The 22,546-nt window shown below is 41.5% G+C and overlaps 1 protein-coding gene across 3 annotated transcripts; it reads right to left on the bottom strand.

The window, feature by feature from the left end:
• LOC115596162 (methylated-DNA--protein-cysteine methyltransferase) lies at nt 1–20,675 on the bottom strand. Of its 3 annotated transcripts, none has more exons than XM_030440985.1 (5): nt 20,562–20,675; nt 17,780–17,928; nt 8,889–9,049; nt 4,257–4,396; nt 1–828 (listed from the first exon to the last, which is right to left on the bottom strand). In XM_030440985.1, exons 1-5 carry the CDS (start codon nt 20,580–20,582, stop codon nt 712–714), a joined length of 588 nt encoding a protein of 195 aa, XP_030296845.1. In that variant the 5' UTR covers nt 20,583–20,675; the 3' UTR covers nt 1–711. The 3 variants fall into 3 exon arrangements, with proteins under 3 accessions (XP_030296845.1, XP_030296846.1, XP_030296847.1); XM_030440986.1 differs by having other exon boundaries at nt 17,780–17,925; nt 20,562–20,651; XM_030440987.1 differs by lacking the exon at nt 20,562–20,675 and adding an exon at nt 20,387–20,545.
• Nucleotides 20,676–22,546: the final 1,871 nt, after the last annotated feature.

Here is a 22,546-nt window from a genome sequence, read left to right as displayed (position 1 = left end):
TTTGTCATTTTGAGATGTGTTTATTTAAACATGTCTAATGCAACAAAAGTACAGTATATAATGCATAAGACGTCTCCACTCGAGGTGGATTGTAAGGCGAGAGCAAACAATGAGATCTAAATGAAGACAAAACAAATGCTCCACTACAAAGCTTTGTAGCAGTAAAATTCAGAGCCTTTATCACTGGATGTTGAACAAAGCATTCACTTGGCAGGAAATTAAAAAACCAACGAGAGGTACAAAGACTAATTCTGCTTAGGAAAAAAAAAAAAAACAACAACAACAACAATGCAAGAGACATATTTTTAAGGGAATAATAATTCTTTAGAAAAACCATTCCAGCACTATCTGGCAAACGCAACGGAGACCCACGGGAGCATATGTTTGTAATTCCTACTGTTCTCTGTTTAAGTTATTTTTGTACATTCTAATTCTGCAACAACTCTGTATCACATTAACTATGCAGCATCTCTATTCTTAGGTTAAAAAAAAAAAAAAAAAAAAAAAAAGGGGGGGGGGAGTATAAACTGAATATCTACAAGTATCTCCAGTTGTTCCACAGTGTTTGCCAAGCACGCTAAACTTTATGGCCCTGTTTTGTGTTCTCAAAAAAATACTGGCCTTGTGTGTGTCTGTGTGTGTGTGTGTGTGTGTGTGTGTGTGTGCACTGAATGAAGGACAGTTGGCCTCTGTCATGCTTTAGCCTTCCCCTCACTGCCTCTCATGGGTGAGCAGCCATTGTTTGAGATGGTCGCCCTTGCCGCTCATGTACGGCCCACTCTGTCCACTGCTCGAAATGACTCGGTGGCAGGGGATGAGGAGAGGAACCTGGCACGGGCAGACAGAAAACAGAGAGAAAACTCAACTCTGAGGAAATAAACATGTGTGCGAGGTTTTTTTTTTTTGCAAATATTACGCAAGAAAATTTTTTTAACACGCAAACTGAGACACTTCGAAAATGTTTGTTTTTAATGTTTTTTTCCAGTTTATGAATTCAGTGAGGAGTTTGCAAAGAGCATATTATCTGTAAAAAAAAATATATAGAAATCCCATGAAGGATGAGCACTGTTACCACAATGCTATGATGTGTTGTTAAAAAATTAATATAAAAAAAAAATCAGGTTGTAGCTTTAAAAACTGACTGCTTTCTTATTCTCAGGTTGACATTTACTGCCACAGCAACACAACAGTTGGAGTTCTTGATAGCAGTTATGTATTATGTATTAAAGAACCTCTGATTTACTGCATAAACGGTGTGACTTAAAAGTAACCGACGTGCAGAAAATATGAATCTGCACTTTCTTTTTTTTTCTCGCGCGTGCTTTTTTATGTGCATGCACCGCATGAAAACAAAGTGCCACAGCAGAAGTGTCTGGTTTGATCCTGCACAAATCCACATTCAGGGTGATGGCTCAGTCTTTGGGTATAAATGTTTTTTACTCTTTAATAGTGTAAAGCAAAGAAGCAATCAAAAATTAATGGGCAAAAACACCAGCAGGATGAATATTCAATCGAGAGGGTGTCAACATTAAGATCTGATAACCCTGTGATCATTAAAAAGAGGAAGTCGGTGGAGCGTTTACTCTTGTTGCAGACGACTGCCAGGGGGGTCCCGAGTTCTTTGTAAACTAAATGGCTGGAGAAAGATTAAACAAGCAAGCCTAAAACACTTCGATCATTGTGAATTCGGAACAAGAAGAGTGGCAATGGTTGGAGAGAATCGCGGCAATTATTTCTTTTTAAATATTCTTAATGTTGCCCTTGTTTTGTTCTTGTTATGCCAGACAGAAAAAACATCATAATCGCAGCTGCATTGGGACTCTATCCCTCCAATTTAACCGAGTTACCCTGACATGATGGCTGCACATCCAACCTTTTATATAAAAGTTGGACATGCAGTGTGTTTCGGTACAAATCCATCATTAAACCCGCTCCCATATCAACAGCAATAAAACTTTCCGAGCCCCAGATTAACCTTGCAGACAGAGAAATACTGCTCGAGTATTCCGATCAATACTGTTCCCCGGGTTTGGAGGGAGAGCAGGGTACCCTCAAGGCCTTCGGATCTGCCTCTTCACTTGGGGGGAAAAGAGCGCTACACCAGGCTTATCAATACTCAAATCCTGGTGAAGAAGAAGTGCCACAGAGAGGCGAGGATCGATTGAGCACACTGAGCTTTTCACAGCTGAAGCCTGAGTGGAGCAGCGCTACTGACAAGTAATTGACACTGACAATCTGACTCTGGATCTGTATCAGGAGCTGAGGGCTCAGGCTCCCAGCCTCCCTGACGAAAGGAAAGAAATGTCTGTAAAACACGAGACTGAGAGGTATTATACAGCCATCCAGAAGCAACGCCATTGGCTAATGTAACCTGTAAAGTATATAAAGAAACCGAGGGGTAGTTTTAAAAACACTTAAATGTTATTTTCTCTGGTTTATTTGCATTTATTTTGTGTTTGAAATGATTTTGTTTTTATCATAAATGACTTTTCTTCCTACTTTAATAACAACAACAGCATCAGAGGAGAAGCGCAGCGCTAAGACGAGATATTTCACAGCACATATGAGGCAGAACATCTCACTGGCTGCATTTCTGTACAAGAAGTGTTCTCTGCCTCACAGAGCACACCGGTGGTGCCCACAGCACTACATGGGCAGAGCTAAACGGGCTTTGATCAAAGGGTTTGATCAAAAGAAGACACACCACTTGCCCTCTAGCCCTCCATTTTGTACACAGTGGATTCATGGGCAAAACGATGCGGGCCAGGTTTCCGACAAGAATCGGAGATTTGCAGCGGACATCTACAGTAAAGACTTGAGAGGACGGGAACAAAAGGTGTGGGCTTAAAATTGCGCTGTAGGTAGACTTTTACTTCTCAGCCCCTCACAGTGGGAGGCGTTTATTTCGCCCGTTGCACACATTTCGAAAACACACCTACGGTTAAGATTACATATCCTGCATCAGAGAGGTGTTTTTTTAAATGATGTTATTGGAAAACAACAGTGGAGCTTGCAAGGACTTTTTTTCTGTAGGAAGGAAAGGAAACAGAAAACCAGTCTCTATCTTATGCATTTTTAAATGTGAAGTGATTATTTGATGTTATGTTAAAATGTATCCACAGTATGGATTACACATCACATCTATTTATTTATCTGTTTCTGTATGTGTTTACCTACTTCTTTCATCATTCATTCAGTCAAAGGTGCGCTATATAGTTATAGGGAAGAAATTTAAATTTAGAAGAGAAAGATCTCCACTGACTGATTTTTTTTTTATGCCTAAACAAACGTCGAACGTCGCTTTCATGACTGAATAAACTAAATAAACAAACTGACCTCAGTGACAACACAATTTCACACTGCTTCACTTTGTTTACATTGGGCGGACCCTGCCACCTTTCTAGCCTCGAACAGTGTTGTGGGGGTATATTGTTCATTTAAGAACAGCTTGTTCATTCAGTTACGCAAAAATAAATATTTCTGACTTCGTATTATTACCTCATTATTATTGTAACTATTAAATTCTGAGTTTGAATTTATTCTCCAAAACTACATAGTGTACCTTTAACCTCTTTTCTTATCAATAACACACACTTAGAATTTAAACTAAATTAATCTACTGAAACGTGTGTGTGGTTGTTACATTTAATATTTAACTGCAGCAGCAATTGATAATTATCTCCATTATCGATTAATCTGCTGATTATTTTCTCAATTAATTGTTGAATCTATAAATCATCAGAAAACAGTGGAAAATATCCATCACAGTTTCCAAGGTGACGATTTCAAGTATCTTGTTGTTTGAGAGCAACGGTCCAAAACCAAAAGATATTCAGTGTGCAGGTGATATGAGACAGAGAAAAGCAGCAAATCCTCATATTCTACAAGCTTTAATCACACAATGATTTGACTTTTAGCTATAAAAAGGGGCCTTAAATGATTAATAGATGATCAAAACAGATGCAGTTTCATTTTCCTGAGAATCGATTAACCGACTAATCGTCGCAGCTCTATATTCAATAATGAGGAAATGATGTCATGCTGTCTCTGGTACTACTTATCAAATCCCTTATTTACTACTCTTATAAAATGACTAATTAACTTCATACTACAGGCAGCTGTAATGTTTGCACACACAACATGCGCGATCAGACGCATCAGTCATTAAAATCTCATACAAACCGTTAATTTCCATTAACCTGACTAAATAAAGTAAGTAAGAGAGAAGCCTGTCAATCACTGTCAGCCACACTCACCGGGTTCCTCCTCATGGCCCCTCCCACCGCCCGCACCGCTCTGGGGTTTCCCGCCATCTCAGCGAGGCGTTTGTACGAGACCGTCTCTCCAAACTTCACATCCTTCAGAAGTACGTGCAGCACGCGGCTGGTGAACGCGTCTTCGCCACAAAGCCGAGGACAGGGAGGACGAGCGAGGGAGACAGCGGGGAGAGAACAGAGGAAGAGAGAGTTCCTCATTTAATCAATCAAACTGAGACAGCTGACTGAGAGGCTGATGACAACAAGACAACAGTTAAGCACATTTTTACTACCTTTGAAAGAAACTGGTGTTTAGAGTTCGACACATAGCAACATTTTGATCCACTTAATAGATTTTCATAATGTCCGACCCCGTGTCCAAGGTCTAATTCCTCCTCAGAAGGGCTCCAGTACGACTCCCTCTTCCTCCTCTGCAAGACTCATTAAACAACTAAATACATCCAAGTCCCCCAATTTGACCTTAGAACTAGTATCAACATGCTACAGAAGCAGATGTGAGAAAATTATTTCTATGGCAGAAAAATCTAGGTTATGCTTTGAAAGGTCACAGCTAAAATTAAAAAAGTTCGCTCCTTCATTTAAAAGGATTAAGAGAGGCCAAAAAGACTGCAAATCTGCTCCAGATTTTTAATAATAATAATTTGAATGTTGCATACCATTTGTGGCAGTGGGATGACTTTGAGGTTAATCAGACCAATTTGTCCTTTTAATTGCTTTCTATTCAGAGTAGATTCATTATATCATCTTCACTTAAATGGCGGAATTCTTCAAATCATCCGCAGCTTAACCGACCACATTAACGGCTTTGATTTCATTAGCACTTTAGCAGTAGCATTATCTTTTTTTTTTTTTTTTTTCTGGATTACCAGGCAGTGACTGAGAGGCATGTTTGTCTAGCTCTGATTGCCAAAAGAACGAAGAGGAGAAAAGTATTTGAAGCATCTCGGAGAAACCTTAAGACGTTGACGCGCTGAGCTTGTGAAGCGAGCGAACAACACTTTTTTTTTTTTTTTTTTTTAGCACGGAGAACAAGATGGGGGAACAATGGTCTCGTTATCAAGCAGGGGGTGACATTCTTCTAGTATATACATGTACTCAGTCATGAAAATTCAATTAGTGATCTCCCATTCTCTCTCATTTATATGGTCTAAGAGAGCACATGACAAGTGATCTATGAGAAATCCCTCTAAATTGGCATTGTGTGAAAACATGTCACACCCCTGTCTCTCTTCTACAGAGTGAACATCCTTTGCTCCCCAGGCTCCCTCGCTACCTTATAGTCACTCTCCGCTACACAAAGCCACGCGAACAAGGCAATTTGCCTAAACTGGGGGGAATAAGTGTAAAACCTAAAGGGGATATATTTGATTGATGCGCACCCATGTGAGTTCTTTGTCTTGAACAAGGCCCGTAGGTACTGTTTAATAATTTTTCAGGTAATAATCACGCTGTCAACGAGATGACGGGCTCTTACGCAGACAGACTTAATGTTATGAGGAGATAAGATACACCCCTGAAATTTCTTTTATGCATTATTCTCCCTCATAAAGCTCGGATTTGGCCACATGATGTGCGTGGTACATATTGAGATCGCTTTGTCACTGGTGGGTAGATGACAACTTGCCCAGACTGTGGCTCGGACAAATCCCTGTTGATGCAAACGTTATTGACAAACAACCGGAGTCAGCGTCACGCCAGCAGACGCCGCTGAGCGCTCCTTCGCCTACGAGCAGACCGAGCAACAAGCTACAGGGCTGTTTACACCTTTTATAAATCCCGAGCAGCTGTTTCCCCTGGAAGGTTTCTTATCTCCAACAGTTCGGGACCAAAACAAGTGTGTGCGCTTTTTATCTGCGGCTGCAGAGGTTAAAGAACTTTGCCCTCATCAGTGTTAGTGACAGAGACTTCATGCGGGTCACTCGAGGTGACCAGCAATGATTTCGAGAGCAGTCCCCTAGCCCCATACTTCATAAAGAGCCTAATACGGTGTGTCTGGGGTCAGGACCCTCTTTAGATCGGGGTGCAGTGATGTCAATTGTTTAAATAAAAGTTGAGAGGAACCACTTACATGTTTACAGACGTCCCATAATTATGTCACAGGTCATTACCTACCATGAGGCCAGGTTATAGGGCTGCTGCAGAGGCAGAGATCGACCGCAGGTAAAATCGAATGTACAATCTAGTGATTATGAAGATACTGACATATATGATTGATTTGCTCATAATTTTGTATATGAGAGCAATTTGAAAGGAATCAAAAAAAAAAAACAATAAAGTGAACTCAGCCCAGCTAATGATAAATTTGGAGCGGTGACTTCCAGCTGACAGTCACCTTATACATGCCTGTGACAATAAAAAGACAATAGTGGAAATGCAGCTACCTCATTATCCTTTGTGTCTAATGGGAGGGAAGACTTTGACTCCCAGTCAAAGTGTCTCTTGAGTCTTGAGGGATCCATACTTTTGAAGGCTGACGGGGTGCTGATGATTCTCTGATTATTCGATATTCTGAAAACGTTCATTTCCCTAATTCCTCTCCACATCACAGGGGCGAGTCCTGGTGAGTGTCTCATCTCGCCCTGCGCTGTGCACAGGGGGAGGTTCAGGCTCCTGCAGGAACACAGTCATTTGGGCTTTGAAGAGCGCCCTTCCCCCCTTTGCCTTGCCCCCCTCCCCGCATATTCCCTGTGCCGCTTACCGAGACTAAGATCCTCTCGTCTGTTACATATGGATGTATAATTAATGAGATAAGAATATGCATCGTTTTAAGAACTCATGATGGTGTCTGTGTTTTTCTGAAGGGGGCGAACGCGAGTGCACGCGCGCACACAAACATACATCAGCTCCCCGCTCGGGACGCACGCACCAATGCTTTCGCTCGCCATTCCTCCACCTCTGGCGACCAAACTTGCGTGTGATGTTGCGCGTGACAATCAGTCAGACAGTATAGAAAACCACACCTCGCGTCTCCTTTCATGTCACCTCTGTTGCTCAGGTATGGTGTGACAGCTAATATGAAAAGTGGCTTGTTTTGTCAGAAATGTGTAAATAAACATGGCAACACTTCAAGTGAAGGTCACAACTCAATATTACATGACAAGTGCAGCGAGAGAGCTGTCGCGTTCAGGTTCTCCCACAAGATAACTGAGCAAACAAAAGTTGGTTGTCACAGATTGTAATGACCTGATTAAACTTGTATTTTTTTTATTTATTTTTTTTTTACCCAGGCAGGCGGCGGCTGCATGACTGGATCGAGCAGGAATCTGCACAGCAGTAAGGCAAAAAATAATCCTTAATATTTGTGAATCAACAAGCAAGAAAAAAAAAAGAGAAGGAAACCTTCTATTTTTCTCCCTCAAAAGACAAATACTCTTGATGCTCACATTTAACATTTTTATACTGGCATGGCCTGTGGTTCTGACTACTGAGAGCAATCCAAGCCTAAACCCTGTATTTACTGAGCCCCAAAACAACAGGCGAGGGAGAGAGGTGGAACACAGCACAATCACCTATTCAGATCAGGTACTAATGAAGAATTCCATCTATCCTGAAATTTAATTAAAACCCCAAAGACTTCAGATGAGATGCGATTTGAAAGAGCCTGGGGCTGGTACACAAGCACTTGGTGGCGAAGGGAATCACACTGAAAGTTGATATCGTAATTGGTCCTGATGTATTTCTGCATTGCCTTTGCGGGAGCGTGGGACTCATAGCTGTATACAGGGTCTCGATGGAGTACCTGCTCATTGAAAATGCCATCACTCAAGCACTGCAGATCTGCATGAAATTAGAGAGCGACTGAGGCCTGATTGCAGGGGAAGAGAGGCACAATTGTTAAATGCATATATTAGAGTTATTTTTTTCTCCGTGCGTAGGTGTGCTTCTGGGTCCAAATGAGCGCTTCTGCGAAAACCTTTAAGTTAAAATGCAACGAGCGTCTCGGCCTGACAAAGAAATAGTAATTATTTTGAAAAACGGCACGAGCGCGATAAGTTTGCGATTTCAAAAAATGAGTTGTCAGGCTTCGAGTATTGTTTGCGTCTATGAAACAAAACCAAAAAAAGAAAAAAAAAACGCCCGGGATAATTAATTCCTCATTTCTATCCTCAGTCATTCACTCCGCAGCTTCCAGCTGAAAGGACGCTAATTGTCCGTTTTTTGAGGTGCTTTCATTTTACTCGCCCTAGGTGACTGGTCAAGCCAACAATAAGCTCATTCAAACTTTACCACCATTCACATGTTGTCATTGAAGGAAAAAAAAAAAAAAAAAAAAAAAAAAAAAAGCTTCCTGTCTGAAAATGTCAAGAGTGGAATTCGATCAGTTTCAAAGAATGTGCCAAGAATCATGGAAAAGCTTGCCAAGACTAACACGCGTGGTAAGAGCTGCCACAGATTACTGAACCAAGTTACAGCTCTGTGTTCTGTTTCTCTCCTTCGCTCACCCACTCACTCGCTTCTCCCCTGCTCTCTCCCTCTCTCTCTCCCTCTCTCTCAGCCATAAAATACTTCATTATAACACAGTGAGCCAGTGAGTGTAAGTGATGTAACTGACAATTAAGAGTGAAAGCCTGATCCCAGTCATGGCTCTGCAAATATTTATCCATGACAGACCTCCTTGCAGGGCGGGGTGGTGAAAGGCAGGGAGCGGGAGACTCCCAGCGGTCTGCGGCTCACTGAAGTACGCCTGGAGCCATTCGACGCAGCGCTGCAACTCGGGGCTCGTTTCTGCCGGGCTATCGTTGACCACACAGCTCAGGGGGGCCTCGCCGCTCCTGCGAGGGATATAAGGCAGGATGGGGAGTTGAGGTGGGGATCAGAGGAGCAATCATAATAACCCATTCTTGGTCGAACAGTGCTAAAATATGTCACAGGAGTGTAATAACACGCCACATGTGATGTAGATGCAAGATGACATAATTTGTGAAACTAAAGTTGGTCAATCAAGACGTGTTTAAAATCTTAAGTTATGCATCGGGCCTGAGATGAATATCAGTGCTGTGAAAGGAGTTCAAGAAAATACAGAGACAGTACTCCAGTTACAGCAGATATATATCTATATTAAGTGCAGCATGATCGAGTATGAAAGAAAAACATTGTCGGGTCATAAGGAACGGCGCTAACAGTTTATTTCAAACAACTTTAAGGGAGCAGAACCAACGGGGAGAAAAAAAAAAAGGAGAGTTTTTAAAAGTCTTGCAGCTGTTACGGGAAAAAGTTAAGAGCAGAGCGTTAACAACAGTTTCAACTCTGCTTGGGTCTAGTTTATAGTTCATGACAAGAATAAATGGATTTTTTGGCCAGAGCAGTGCTGGCCGGCAAAGCGCTGCACTTGGACGCGCATCTTAGCATGAGTAGATGCTTGGAGGAATTTGCCGATGGTTGAGTTGGCATCACTTAACAGCTGAATTTCTCTGCGCTGCTGACCACCCCCCAGGTCAATGCAAGCAGACTGACCCATATTTGACACTTAAAGACCCTACTGGGAAGGTCCTCTCTTAGCATGTGCATTACTGCAAAGTGGACCTCAAGCTGTGTTGTGGATCTAAAGCTGGCCGCCAATTCCATTAACTGGTGTACAGGACTTATAAATAAATAATATCACCATTTAAGTGCCCCTTTTTCAAAATTGGCTTATCCTGTATGGTATTAATAATAGACATTTACTTTGTTAAACACACAGACCGTCTCTCTCCTGCCCGCCGTAACAACGCGGCCCTAAAGTGTTTTTACACTTCTGCAGGTCACAGTTTGAGCAACGTTTTATATTGGCCACGTGAAGCTGAGGTTTACTGGAGTGTTATGACTGAGCAGGTCAGTTTTCAGGGAGCCGCTCTGCCTGCTAGTTTGTGGCCGTGTGATGAAAATCTCCCGGGTGCCGTTTAACAGTGGGTGTAAATACAGTAAAATGTGTAAATACTCTCATTTCTAAATAAACCGCACAGCAGTTTATAGTCGAGTGGTGAAAACTCGGAAACCCACCGGCGGGTCCTGCGCTGAGACCCGCTCAAACAATGGCCATGGCTCATGGCAATCTCTGTCGGCATGGGTGAGTGCCCAGCCAGCCCCTACTTGTCATTGTCTCTCCTTTCCATCCCTCCCCTCCCTTTCCTCCCCCCAGCTCTCCCTCCTCATTTCCCCCTCTCTATTTCTCTATCCTCCCACTCCAGCTCTTTTGGCTGCCCACCACCTACACCCCCAGACACCCACCCACCATCCCCCCACCTCTCTTTCTCTCTGCAAGGATCTTCAGGCCACTGTTCCCTTCCCTTCCCCTCCACCACCACCCCCTTCAACGCGCCTCCTCCCACCTCCACCACCACCACCACCACCTCTACCCCTCCGCAGCCCCTCTTTCTCTCTGAGAGGATGTTCCAGCCGCTGCACACTGACAGCTCGGGGATATTGTGTGTGGAAATGTTCCTGTTGGACCCGCAGGCCCTTACAATCTACCGGACAAAGGCTAGAGCACCTTTGCTTAAGGCTTGGCACCTTTGACCTCCAACTCACACTTCAGACTTGTCACCGTGGCTAATTTTCCTCTCCCTTCAGCCCTCCGTTATGGATGCGCTGGCTTTAAAGGTGCTCTGAGTGATACAACATTGACAGTACTAAAAGTTAATGCAATGCAGTACATGTTATGGCCGGTAAACAACACCAAAATAAATAAATAAAAGTGGAACAACATCAGTCGGGCTGAAGTCTGTCACCTCTGGGTGCAATGGGGGATTGTTTTTAAAGAGCATGTGGGCAGTGGAGATGTAGCTGCTGTAGCTGGCAACATTTCCAGTCGCTTCAATGAATCACAAATCAAGCGGCATCATATGATCTTTATAGAGTCCGGACCGGCACATTACAAACTCTGCCCTTCAAATGAGAGATTAGAGATGTGTAATAAATGTCCGGGCTAATTATAAAGAAGCTCTCAGAGGAGAAGCAATCTTTATATTGTCTTGAAGTTACTGCCGTCTCCTGTATAAAAAAACAATCATTTTAATTAGTAGTGATTATAAACAGTAGTTCAATAACTGTGTTTAACAAGTGTGTTTGAGTTTGAATAAACAATTCAAATCTGGTTAAAGCAAAATTGTTATTTATTATCTTTTGACGAGTTGAAATCCTTTTTTTTTTTTTTCTTCAATGTCCTTCAGGCGTTTGCTATTTCATCACAGGTAAGGAAATAAGAAACTAATTCCAAACTAGCCAGGATCTGCTGCACTAAAGAGAATATTTCCCTTGATAGAAGATTGTGATTTGAGAAAATTTCTAATATTGTGCTCCTGTCACAATCAATTTCCAATTACCATAAATCATTGCTGCGTAAAGTGGGAGTCATTTGGAGTTCTACCTTTTTTCCAACTCTAATATAAAGAATGAATCGAGCATTTATATAATGTTGGAGGTTATTTCATTCATCCTGCGAGAAACAATCAAAGGAGACAAAGGAAGAAAAAGACATTAAATTTGTCAATTTCCTATGGCATATTCCGTATCTCTGGTTGCACAAGACTTCAAGTAAGACTTTTTCTATCAGCTGCAGACGTAAGAAAGAAACAGGTTAACCACAGGATCTAATTGAAAGGAATCTGGCGAAGGGTGTAATGGTATATTGCACAAAAAGGGGGAAAAACTCAGAACTCATGCCTCCATCCTGTGAAGCGTGATGGCGCTCATCCCGACTCGATCGGCTGTCACTTTTGACACAGCCTGCCAGAGTTCTCCTTCACCGATCATGGGTAACATGGCGGGTCAGAGGATGAAATAGAAAAGGCCAAGAGCAGTCCAATATTTTCCTCAGCCTTATAGCTGCAGATACTTAACTCAGAGACGTCAAAGACTCAAGAGAGCATGAAAAAAGCCTAAAATGACTGTCTAAAAAGGGAAAAAAATACAGCATGTCTCTATGAATGTCAAGATCCTGATGGTCTCTGAGCCAAAGGCTGTGATACAATTGTAAGCCACTTGCTCAATGCGACTCGTTCAACCATTTGAAGATCATTCAGATGCCTATCTAGCTACTGCGGCGCTAAAGTCGAGAGCTTTCCGAGTGGTAAGCTGTGAGGAGCGCTTCCCCATTCTGTTGTGGGGCGCACGTTGTGTGCTCCGCTGTTCCAAAATAAAAACAACTCGGCCGAGTAAACTGCTCTCTAGATATCCAACAGCTCTTATTAGCGAATGTCCGCCGAAGAGGCCGCAACACTCAATCCAATACATAAAGGTGGTGGTAAAATACTGCAGAGTAGGCAACAAAGCACACAACAATTAGGTCTTCTCCCAACTGGCTAGCCACAGGAGTCAGTGAAGGCATGTATTACCAGAGCCTTAACTCTTACTCCATTATGTAGTGTATCCACACCCCGACGCAGCAATGTTTATCTACAACAGACTACTGAGCAGTTTCAAATAGTGTTTTTAGCCTCTATTCTCAAGTGCCACAGTAAGAGATTCCAATTACCCGAATGGTAAGGAGCCAGTGAGGGAGGCATAAAGTACATTAGGGATCCCCTGTAACTGCAGGGACCTTTTAGAGCCTCTACTGAAGAGGGCCAGGAGACTGGGGGGACAGTGACCCTGCATGGATAGCCTCTGTCAAAATTTGACCACGTCAAGCTCAAAGGCATTATGGGAATCCAGTGTCACCAAGTCCTAATTACTGTCTGTGTTCAGAGCAAATTACTGCCTTGTTCCTCTGATTAGCGAGGAGGCTAATCTTCACCTGTGTACGCCAGCACTGCTGAGGGCCCTTGAGTGTTAGCGCTTCGTCTTCTGTAATTTATTTTTAAATCAGTGCCCGCTCCCAGGAGTTTTGAGTGTTTTGTTGTGAACCGCTTACCATGATCCCCACCACCGCCCCCTCACCCCTAAATCCTTGACTAAATCCTTGTTTGGTGCCGCAGGAAGATAAGCAAGAACAACACTTGGGCATAATTGACTCGTACTCCTCTCCAAGATGTCAGAGCGGAATCATCTCTCTGCATATTGCTTTAGTATGTCACACACTGTACACTTCTGCATGTTGCAGATATAGAATCCAATCAAGTTCTAAAACAAACTAGCACAGCCCTCACGCCGGAAAAACTTCCCGGTCGACAGCAGGGGAAAAAAAAAACAAAAACAGAAAAAAAAGTGCAGGAGCTGCTTTTAGCTGCATCTCGACAGTGAAGGGTAAGTCTCGCTCGGCTCCCGTCCTCACCCTGGAGGTTCTGCTTTAGAAACCACAACATTTGCAGATTTTTTATCTGAGCGAATGTCAGTGTCTCGTCTGCGTGGGGCGGTTTACAGGTAGTGTGTTACACAGGTGTTGGTTTACACAGGAAATGGCACATGCAGCCTGATTGGGATGGTCCCCAGAGATGGAGGCATAAACATAGAGCACAGATGGGTCCAAGGGCCAGTGGGAGCAGCACCTTAATGAATACGCAGCTGAGTACTACACTTCACAACATGCAAAACAATATTCTAAGGCCGCAGTAAAAAACAGAACAAAAATCATCTGAATATCATTACACAATGAATTATTCATACCATTTCTAAAGGGACCACGTCAAAAAGTCTCCTCCCTGCTTTATTGATGATTTCATTCAATATCTCGGTACATCACAGATTGTATGACAAAGCATTTTAGATACAAATGTAAGCAGTTTTTTTAGCACACAGTCGCGTCTACTCGTCGAGCAAAATAATGAATTAAACTGATTAAAATTACGTGGTAGACTAAATAAAAGAGAAAGGAAAAGAGACGGAGAGAGAGAGAGAAAAAATAAGTTGTTGATATGTTTCCCGGTGTGCGAGCACATCATGTAAACAGGCCCCAAACAGGGAACACATTTACCATACAGCTATTCAGTGTGAACCAGGACATTGATTCACAACACTACATGAGTGTGAGAAAAACGATAAATGCATCACCTCAGATATTTCACACCGGCGTTGGTAGTGTGTAAAAGCTGTTGTGACAGCTTGGGTATTAGGGCTAGATAGATGGAAAATGTCTGGCTGCTTATGAATGCCAATGTGACTGGGGTGACGGGTTTGACACAAAAACACTCCACCTCAGAACAATTAGGCTGTTCTCAGGCCCCATCCAGTGTTGTCAGTGATAATGGAAAGCTGTGAGGATAACTGGTGATAAATAGACTTTAACACCCTCCTCCTTAAGACCAATGCAGTCCTGCAGTCCCTCTCATATGCTTAACTAATCATGACCATGGCCGGCAAATTCATACAAAAGACTAATTACTGTTGTACTTCACTTCAGTCTCAAAGGCCTCTTATATAAGGACTTGGGGGTTCTCTTGCCTCTTTTCTCCTCTTGATGGGTATTTTTTTTACAAGTAGGCCTCATGCTAGACAAAAGCGTTTAAAAATTGGTGATTGCTTTCATCCGCTTTAATTACATTCAGAAATGGCATTTCTGCCACATAATACACCCCTATTGTTTCAGAATTATCTGGCTTGGGGAGTAAAATCTACAATATTTGACGATGCTCCCGAGCTAAATCGCCTCTTGAAATTGAAATATGCAGGCGAAATACAAAATAAAAAGCCAGCCTTTGCTGCTGATATACTGGAAGCTCCTTGGCTTTCTGCAGAATGCTATTATTATGCATATCCAGGTAGAAAGTTAATTAACCCAAAGCTTAAGCTAATTATGGTAGCAGAATGCTATCAACCAAACGCTTTCAGTCAGACAGCTGTCCAGAATTTCATTTGCTAATCATTTGTCTTTTGCCGGAGCATATGGTACATTTCCCCACTATCACAGCAACAACAAACAGATGAAAATCATTAACTAAAAACAATGTGCAATGTGAAAAATCAGACGCAGATTTATAAGGCTTTGTGTCAGAGAAAAAAGGCGGATTTATGGTCTGGGAAAAATAATGATAATTTGGGGTTTTAGCCACTTAGGATTTTAGGCAGAGCACGTGATGCATGTGTGCTGGGAATTCAGATGCACAAATATATTGTTTATATCTATATGCAAATGAGACTGAATGTTTATCCGTGTAAAATTAATTACAATTTTCTATAGGAGCATATGCAAAGAGCTTGTTCTTAACAATTTTTAGCTCCTAGCACATTTTGTGCCTGTTTTTTCCAACACAATATTTTTATGTTGTTAAAAACAGAAATCCCTCAGCTCAGAATTAAATCAATTATTTTCCAGGAAATGCTTCATGCATTATTTTTTCTTTTTCTTTTCATAAAAACACATCATACTGGCTGTTAAAGGGTGATTGATATCAGCATTGCCTTGCGACATTATCAGGCAATAAAGGCTACTCAGGTTCTAATGCAACATGTCATACACAGGCTCCTGTAGTACATTTCTATTGAGGACCTCACAAGCTAAATTGCTTTTTTCCTGCTCCCCCACATCTCAGCCAGCTTGACAGACAAATTGATCAAAGCATTGTAAAATAATATGCTCACAAAATGTCTCGGGGCAGGAGTCCAGCCCTTTTTTCATTTTTCACCCTAATAAAAAAAGTACTCTATGATTTCCTCTGTATTATGTGTCTGTGCTCTGTGTGAAAGAGGCAAGAAGCATCATATTTCAGATAATAGTAATCTCCTGTAAACAAAATGCGTATCATTTTTCTGCGCAACGCTGCGGCCGTGCTAAAAACTAAAGGGGGGAAAAGCTGGTTAACAGGGAGGCTGGTGCGTTGGGCCCCAACAGGGGTTGTTGAGATGTAATGAATTTGTTCATCTGATGGTGCCTTCAGGGCTGTCGTTAGACTGGCAGAGGAGGTTGATTTTAGGAAATGTTCCTAAGATCAGTTAGGAAGCAAAAGGGGCTTGAGACGTTTCTATTAGAAAGAGCTGACGGTCATGGTGTGTAAGCAATACTTCAAGATCGTTTATGTAGCTATAATGGCATTTATCAATAACTATCTATCAATGCCAAGAATGCTTTTGTTGCTGCTGCAGCTGTTCACCACCAGCCAATAGTGAATACTGGAACAAAAAAAAAAAAAACAGAGAGCAAACACAATCATATGAGCCTTCAAAGCTCACACATATCTTCTGTGGGTCTCCCTCTATGTTATGCATGGACGTTATCTATTTCCCTTATCCAAAATATGCTCTTAGAGATCATTTATCACACTGACTTCCTAAGCCTTTGCCACACCACATCCAAAGCTGGAAAGAGCCTTGTTTAGTATGTCATAAATAAATCAATGGAAACGGCTGATTTGAACTATTACTGCTACAGGCGGGCTTTTGTGAGATCTACATGTAAAGCCGGTTGCACAGATAAGCCCATATTTTGTCACTTTATCTCGCCTCCCTTAATGCCTGTTTACATTGCGTTACTCCATATATCTGAGGCGGCTCTAGTTCCCCTGTCCTACGACAATAACATCGTATTCAACTGGTCGTGATAAAATCTAAACATTTTTCTTTAATGATTTCTCGCTCGCACCTTTGAGAACATACAGACAAGCGATGTGATCGGAGCTTCACTTATGACCGACATAGCAAATGATATTAAACTGAGAAATGATCTAGTGATGCGAATCATTAAATTCATTTGCATATTCCTACTGAACCTGAACACACAAATTAAACCCTGTTCACAAGGAGACGGAGAAAGGTGCTTGCGCATGGTTACAGGACATCTTCCATAATCAAAATTCCATATTATTAATTTTCTCACTTCAACTCATTAACAACAAGTGGAATGTTTTTACTGCTTGATGAATTTTAGGAAATAGCAGACAGTCGAGGAGGAAACACATGTTGAGGTATAATATACAAGGTCATTAATGGGTTTCCATAAATTAGAATTTGAACATACATTTTCAAAAGGATAGCTTCCTATCTGGCTGCATTTGAAAATGGTTTAATTTCCCAAACCATTCAAGTTTATCAAATGCGAATCTGCGATACATGGATATTTAATTTCAATCTAATCAAAACTAATCTGAGATGTAGGATCTGGACCTGTAAAAATAAGGAATAAGTGCTTATTAACGCGGAGTTTAATCAGTTTCAACCGCTTCAGTAAGACTGTCAACATTCTAACAATTTTGAGGGATGGGCAGGGCATGAAAAGCAATCACATATTACATTTCTGAGTGTCGCTTGACACTCAGAAGTACTGCATACAACTTGGAGGAAACATAAATAAACAGGAGTGAACAGTCCGTGCTCCCTCATGGCCTTTGCTGACCCTATAGACATCAGCTCTAATCGACTCCCCTGTGGGTAATAAACAAGTTATTTTTCTGAAATTTCAAATATACTGCAGGAAGAATCACAACCACATGCCATCAGAAATCTAATTTCAAGCCCAACTGTATTCTAGTGCCCCTCATATTTCTAGTGCCTGCTCATATTTGCCCAACTTTCTCCCGGATATTTCTTGTGGGATCTACAAAAATGCCCTGCTTCCAATGAGGAATGGTGGCACTCCATCACAGGAGTGGATTCTGTCCGCCTGTAAATTTCACACCTTTGTTTATCACGTCACCATCCCGGCTGTTGTACAGTACCTTTCAGCAGGTGCGACATCCATTAGGATCTGGATGGTGTGCACACCATTCTCACATCCACTGACTTGGATCGTCCCCAGGGGGCTCAGCAATGAGATGGTCTTCTGAGTGCACTGGCTCTCCCCCTGCTTCTTCATCTCGCTGCCCTGCTAAGGAAGCACAAATTACACTCCGTTCATTGACATATTCATGTGGCAACTTTCACAATTTCCCACACATATTTGCATTGAATGATCTATTGAAAACCTAGCGGGCCACCAACGGATGATGACTTACATATTTGAACACCTAGCCTCCAAACAATGTCATGATGTGACTTGATCCCCCACATTACTATCCAATATTTCTTTTGTGCATGGAAAAGTATACGCCTATCTAACCAATAAATCGCCCATTTTTTCCCCTCTTTCTGTTCTATATATCACATAAATGAGAAAAACAATGCAGTCTGTTCCCTTGTCTGGTGGGGGATTCCCAAGATAGCTCGACATTATTTTCAATCCGTCATTTTTGGTTGATGGTCGGGATGTTTTTCTAGCATTAAATTTGTTCCTTAGGGTGCAACTCCGATGGGATTCTGGTTTCCAGCCCTTAACAACAGCAAAAACGTGCAGCTTTTCTGACGACTGAGATGGATACTGGCAATAACCAGACAGCAGTTCCTTTTTTATTTTTACTTTGAGGGAAGGAGAGATGATTGACTATGTTATATGTGAGTTTTTGAGAGATGGGGGTTATAATAAATAAAGGTCACATTGATTGTAAGAGTTTCAACTAAGGGAACCTTTCCTTCCTGGAACCTTGAACTGGAAAGTGTCCAAAGGGCACAAACACAATATCTCTCTTTTGTCATTTTTAATTGACTTTCATACATTTTAAATAACATGTTTGTATAATAATTGTGACTCACATGTAACTAATAACTATTTTCATTACTGATCATTCAAGTGATTTTTTTTTCTCAACTATTCCAATAATTGTTTAGTCCATAAAATGTCAGAAAATAGATTAAAATACCCATCACAGTTCCCCAGAGTCCAGGGTGACGTTTTCATACGCTGCTTGTCGAACATGTTGTGATGTCCGGACAACAGTCCAAAACCAAAAGATATTTAGTTCAGAAAGATATAAAACAGGAAAAGTATAAAAATCTAGAAATCTAAGCGGCCATTACCAGAGAATTACTGGAGGTTTTGTTTACAAAAGCGGCTCAATTAATCAATCGTCAAAACGGTACAATTAATGGACTCATCATTGCAGATCTAGTATATAAACAGACTGCTTACTCACTAATATTTACATTTTAAATCTCAAAAGATTTTATTTTTTTAATCAGTAGGTGCTTTCTCAAGCAGCAACACAAACACATCACTGAAACTTCACTAAAATGCACTTGATTTGTATTGATTTTGTGGACTAGTTCCTAAATCAAGCAACAATTAACAAACTACAGCTGAAACAATTAAGCGATTAACTGCAAACTGCAACTGTTCTGATAATCAATTAATCCCTTTGTTTTATTTTCAGGAAATATACTACACATATCCTGGTGCGAGCTTGTCAAAAGTGAGGATTTTGCAGCTCTCCTTTGTCTGCGGTGATTGTTAACTGAATTTTTTGGGGGGGTTTGGACTGTTGGTCGGACAACAAAAAAAAAGGTGGGGGCTATTTAAAGATATCTCCCTGAGCTTAAGGACATTTTTTTTTTTAAACTATCCTCTTGATTGAAATAATCACGAGTTGCAGCTATAAAACAAACTGTTAAGTAAGAATTAAAAAAAATCCTCCACTGCTTAATGTAACATGTACTCTTCAATTAAGAATGCATGCATTTATTTTTAGATTAAACAAAGGTTATGTGATAAAAGGTAGTCATGCATTTACAGCTTTTCATTTAGACTATATGCTGCACACCCCCCCTTTATACACACACACACACACACACACACCACCACCACATCTGTCATGGTATGCGATCACAAATGCGTCTGCTTCAACTTTCTTGTTTCTACTCTTGCAGCTCTCACTGTATTCATCGGGGGTTTGCCTGAACTGACAATAAAGGCGAGAAATTTCTGAGCCAAACAATGGTACAGTGCACTTTGGATAAGCGCTGAACACACCGCCTGCCATTTAGCAAGCTGGTAATAGACTCATAGATAGAATAATGGACTTTGGCAATAATGGCCTCGGCTAATAGTCTACACTGATTAAAAATAATGCTATCATGTTTGTTTTTGTGGCGTTTTTCGGCGCGGCAGACTAGTCTAAGTGACTGTTAGGATGTTTGGATGTTTACCCAGCTCTCCACGGTGAGAAACAACAAACAATAAGCAGCTTGTGTTGTTATACAAAAAATAGAAAACATTCACTGGCAGCATCCTCGTGCTCGTCAATCATTTGACTCGTTTCTCATTAGACTAGTTCCTGGTCAAACCTGCGTGATTAATTGAGTAGAAAGCGCGCCGTGACTGCGCAGGTGTACAAAAATATGCAACATGTGTCCTTGTTGGGCTATTTATATTAAGGGAATACATGCCGAAACATAGAAGAAGATCGCTGCAATGCTTTAAGTGTGTTAAATGTCGTCAAACTGATTAAAGATACCTTTTATAATAGGTGTGCACTTAAAATGACTAAAAGACAAGCAGGGGTTCGGCGCTAACTTCCTCAAAAGATAGCCCGCGTTAGCTTAGAAAGGATACATGTAATTACTGAACTGTCGATTGAGTGAGGCGTCTTTAAAGGAAGTTTAACATCGTAAATTAGCTCTTGAGCTCACAATGAAGCCTTTAGCAACCATACGGTGCGAGTGCGATGTCCGCTTCTCCTCCCCTCAGCAAAACAAATGTGACAGAAAAGTCTCTTCCTGTTTCTCTAAACTGCGTGGTCGCGCCGGCCAATCACAAGAGTCAAAAGTCCGCGCCCGCTCTGTAATTGGTCGGTATAAAGTCCCCGCCCCGCCCCCTGCCAGGGACAGACACAGAAGGCTTGTCTAATGGGTCTCAAGTTGGGATTTGGGGTCCTTCAGGGGGTCCCAAGCACACCGAAGACTAGTAAAAGTAGTGATTTAGATATTTGATTTGCTTGAGGTTTTTACAGCCGGAGAAAAAAAAAAATATGATAATGCACATTTTGAGCATTAATTTAAAACATCTTTTCACTTATAGCAGAGACATTCATCCAAATCTGCATCTCCAGTGGCAGCTTTTCAGTGAGGTCCTCAGAGTCCCGGGGATAATGTTTGAGGATAAAGAATAAAAAAAAAACACCTATGTGACTCCAGCATCCAATAACGTCTTATGTATTACCAGCTAATAAAGTCAGCATGTTATTATGAACAACACACGAGGCAGAGCGCAATCCTTTTATCAGGGTTTTATGTAGTTTAAAGAAGAGGGAGTTGCCTTATGTTGCCTGGAGCAGTCATAGATTTAACTGAAGCATATATTTCAGTCATTATGGCCAAGTGTGTGGCATCAGTCATGTATTGTTTAAAAGTGTCTGTTGTCCTCTGCAGCTTTATTTTTATTTCTGTGCTGCCTTCAGCTCTCTGCATGCCTCCGTTTGGAATGTGTAGGCCGGCGTGGGCCTGTGGCCCACACCCCATCTCAGCGGTGAGGGTGGGAGCGGGGGAGAAAACGCCACCCCTGCAGAGACCATTTTGAAATCTGTGAGGATTTCCGTGCCATCTGGACCCGCTGCCAGTCTGCCCCAGATAGTAAGGGTTGGCAACGGTACCCGACGGTGCAATATGGCTCTCTCTTTAATGAACTACTAACTGTCCCCCGTTTTAATTGATGTGACATTTGAGCCATTTATCTCTGACATTTCAATGAAGGATGATTCTCAGCCTTGCCATTTACTTTTTTGTGCTATTTTCTAAGAGTCATTTGCATTTTTCTGCTCTAAACCTGCTTTTTGTCTCTCATTAGCTAATTAGAGAGCAACATGCACAATTAATAAAAATGAACATAACCTAGTTTGATATAGGCTTGATGAGGGATAATCAGAAAATCACTGTTTTCTTAATATTCATCAAAAATGATGTGAAGGGCTACCTGTGGTAAAAGGTGACTTCGATAAAGCCTTGTAACCTTTACCCACATACCAACATGTAGCCTACAGTGTGGGACAACTTATGTTCGCAGCATGGGGAGAATCAAGCTCAATTAATCAGCATATGATTGCAGTAAGCAGCCCCCTCTGCTGGATCTTCTGAGCCATACTGTTTGAAATCATTTTAATGCTGCATTCACTGGCCAGACAATTATCATATGTGGCAGTCACAGTGGATGTTTTTGCATTTGCTTTACTGCATTTAGAGAGAGAAAAAATAACCTTGTATGAGCAATAAAAAAATGGTTTAAACACAACTTTTCTTTTTGGCATCCTATATTTATTGTAAATTAATTTAAATTACCACTGGCACATCAAAGCTGTTTTGTACATTTTGTATTTAGTTTGTACGGTCGTATATATATTCATTCTGATGGGTGCAAATAATTTATTTTAAAAACAGGAAATACTTTGGCCATGCTGTGTTGAAATAAACAGCCTGAAGTGCGTGTGAGTGACATAACAACATGGTATACTAAAGGCTCCGGACCCAATTGTTTTCCATAATGACACATATTTTCAATCTTTTTAAGATATCCTTTAAAAACACGGCTGCACTGATGACGACTGTTCCTTTGATTGTGAGCGGCATCGTTGCCAAGGTGTGGTGCCCTGTCTGTGTTGGCAGCCGGGCTGATATCTTTTGTT

Source organism: Sparus aurata, chromosome 15, assembly GCF_900880675.1.
Source record: "Sparus aurata chromosome 15, fSpaAur1.1, whole genome shotgun sequence".
In the NCBI taxonomy this organism is placed as follows: Eukaryota; Metazoa; Chordata; class Actinopteri; order Spariformes; family Sparidae; genus Sparus; species Sparus aurata.
This window is presented reverse-complemented; position numbering and strand designations above follow the sequence as displayed.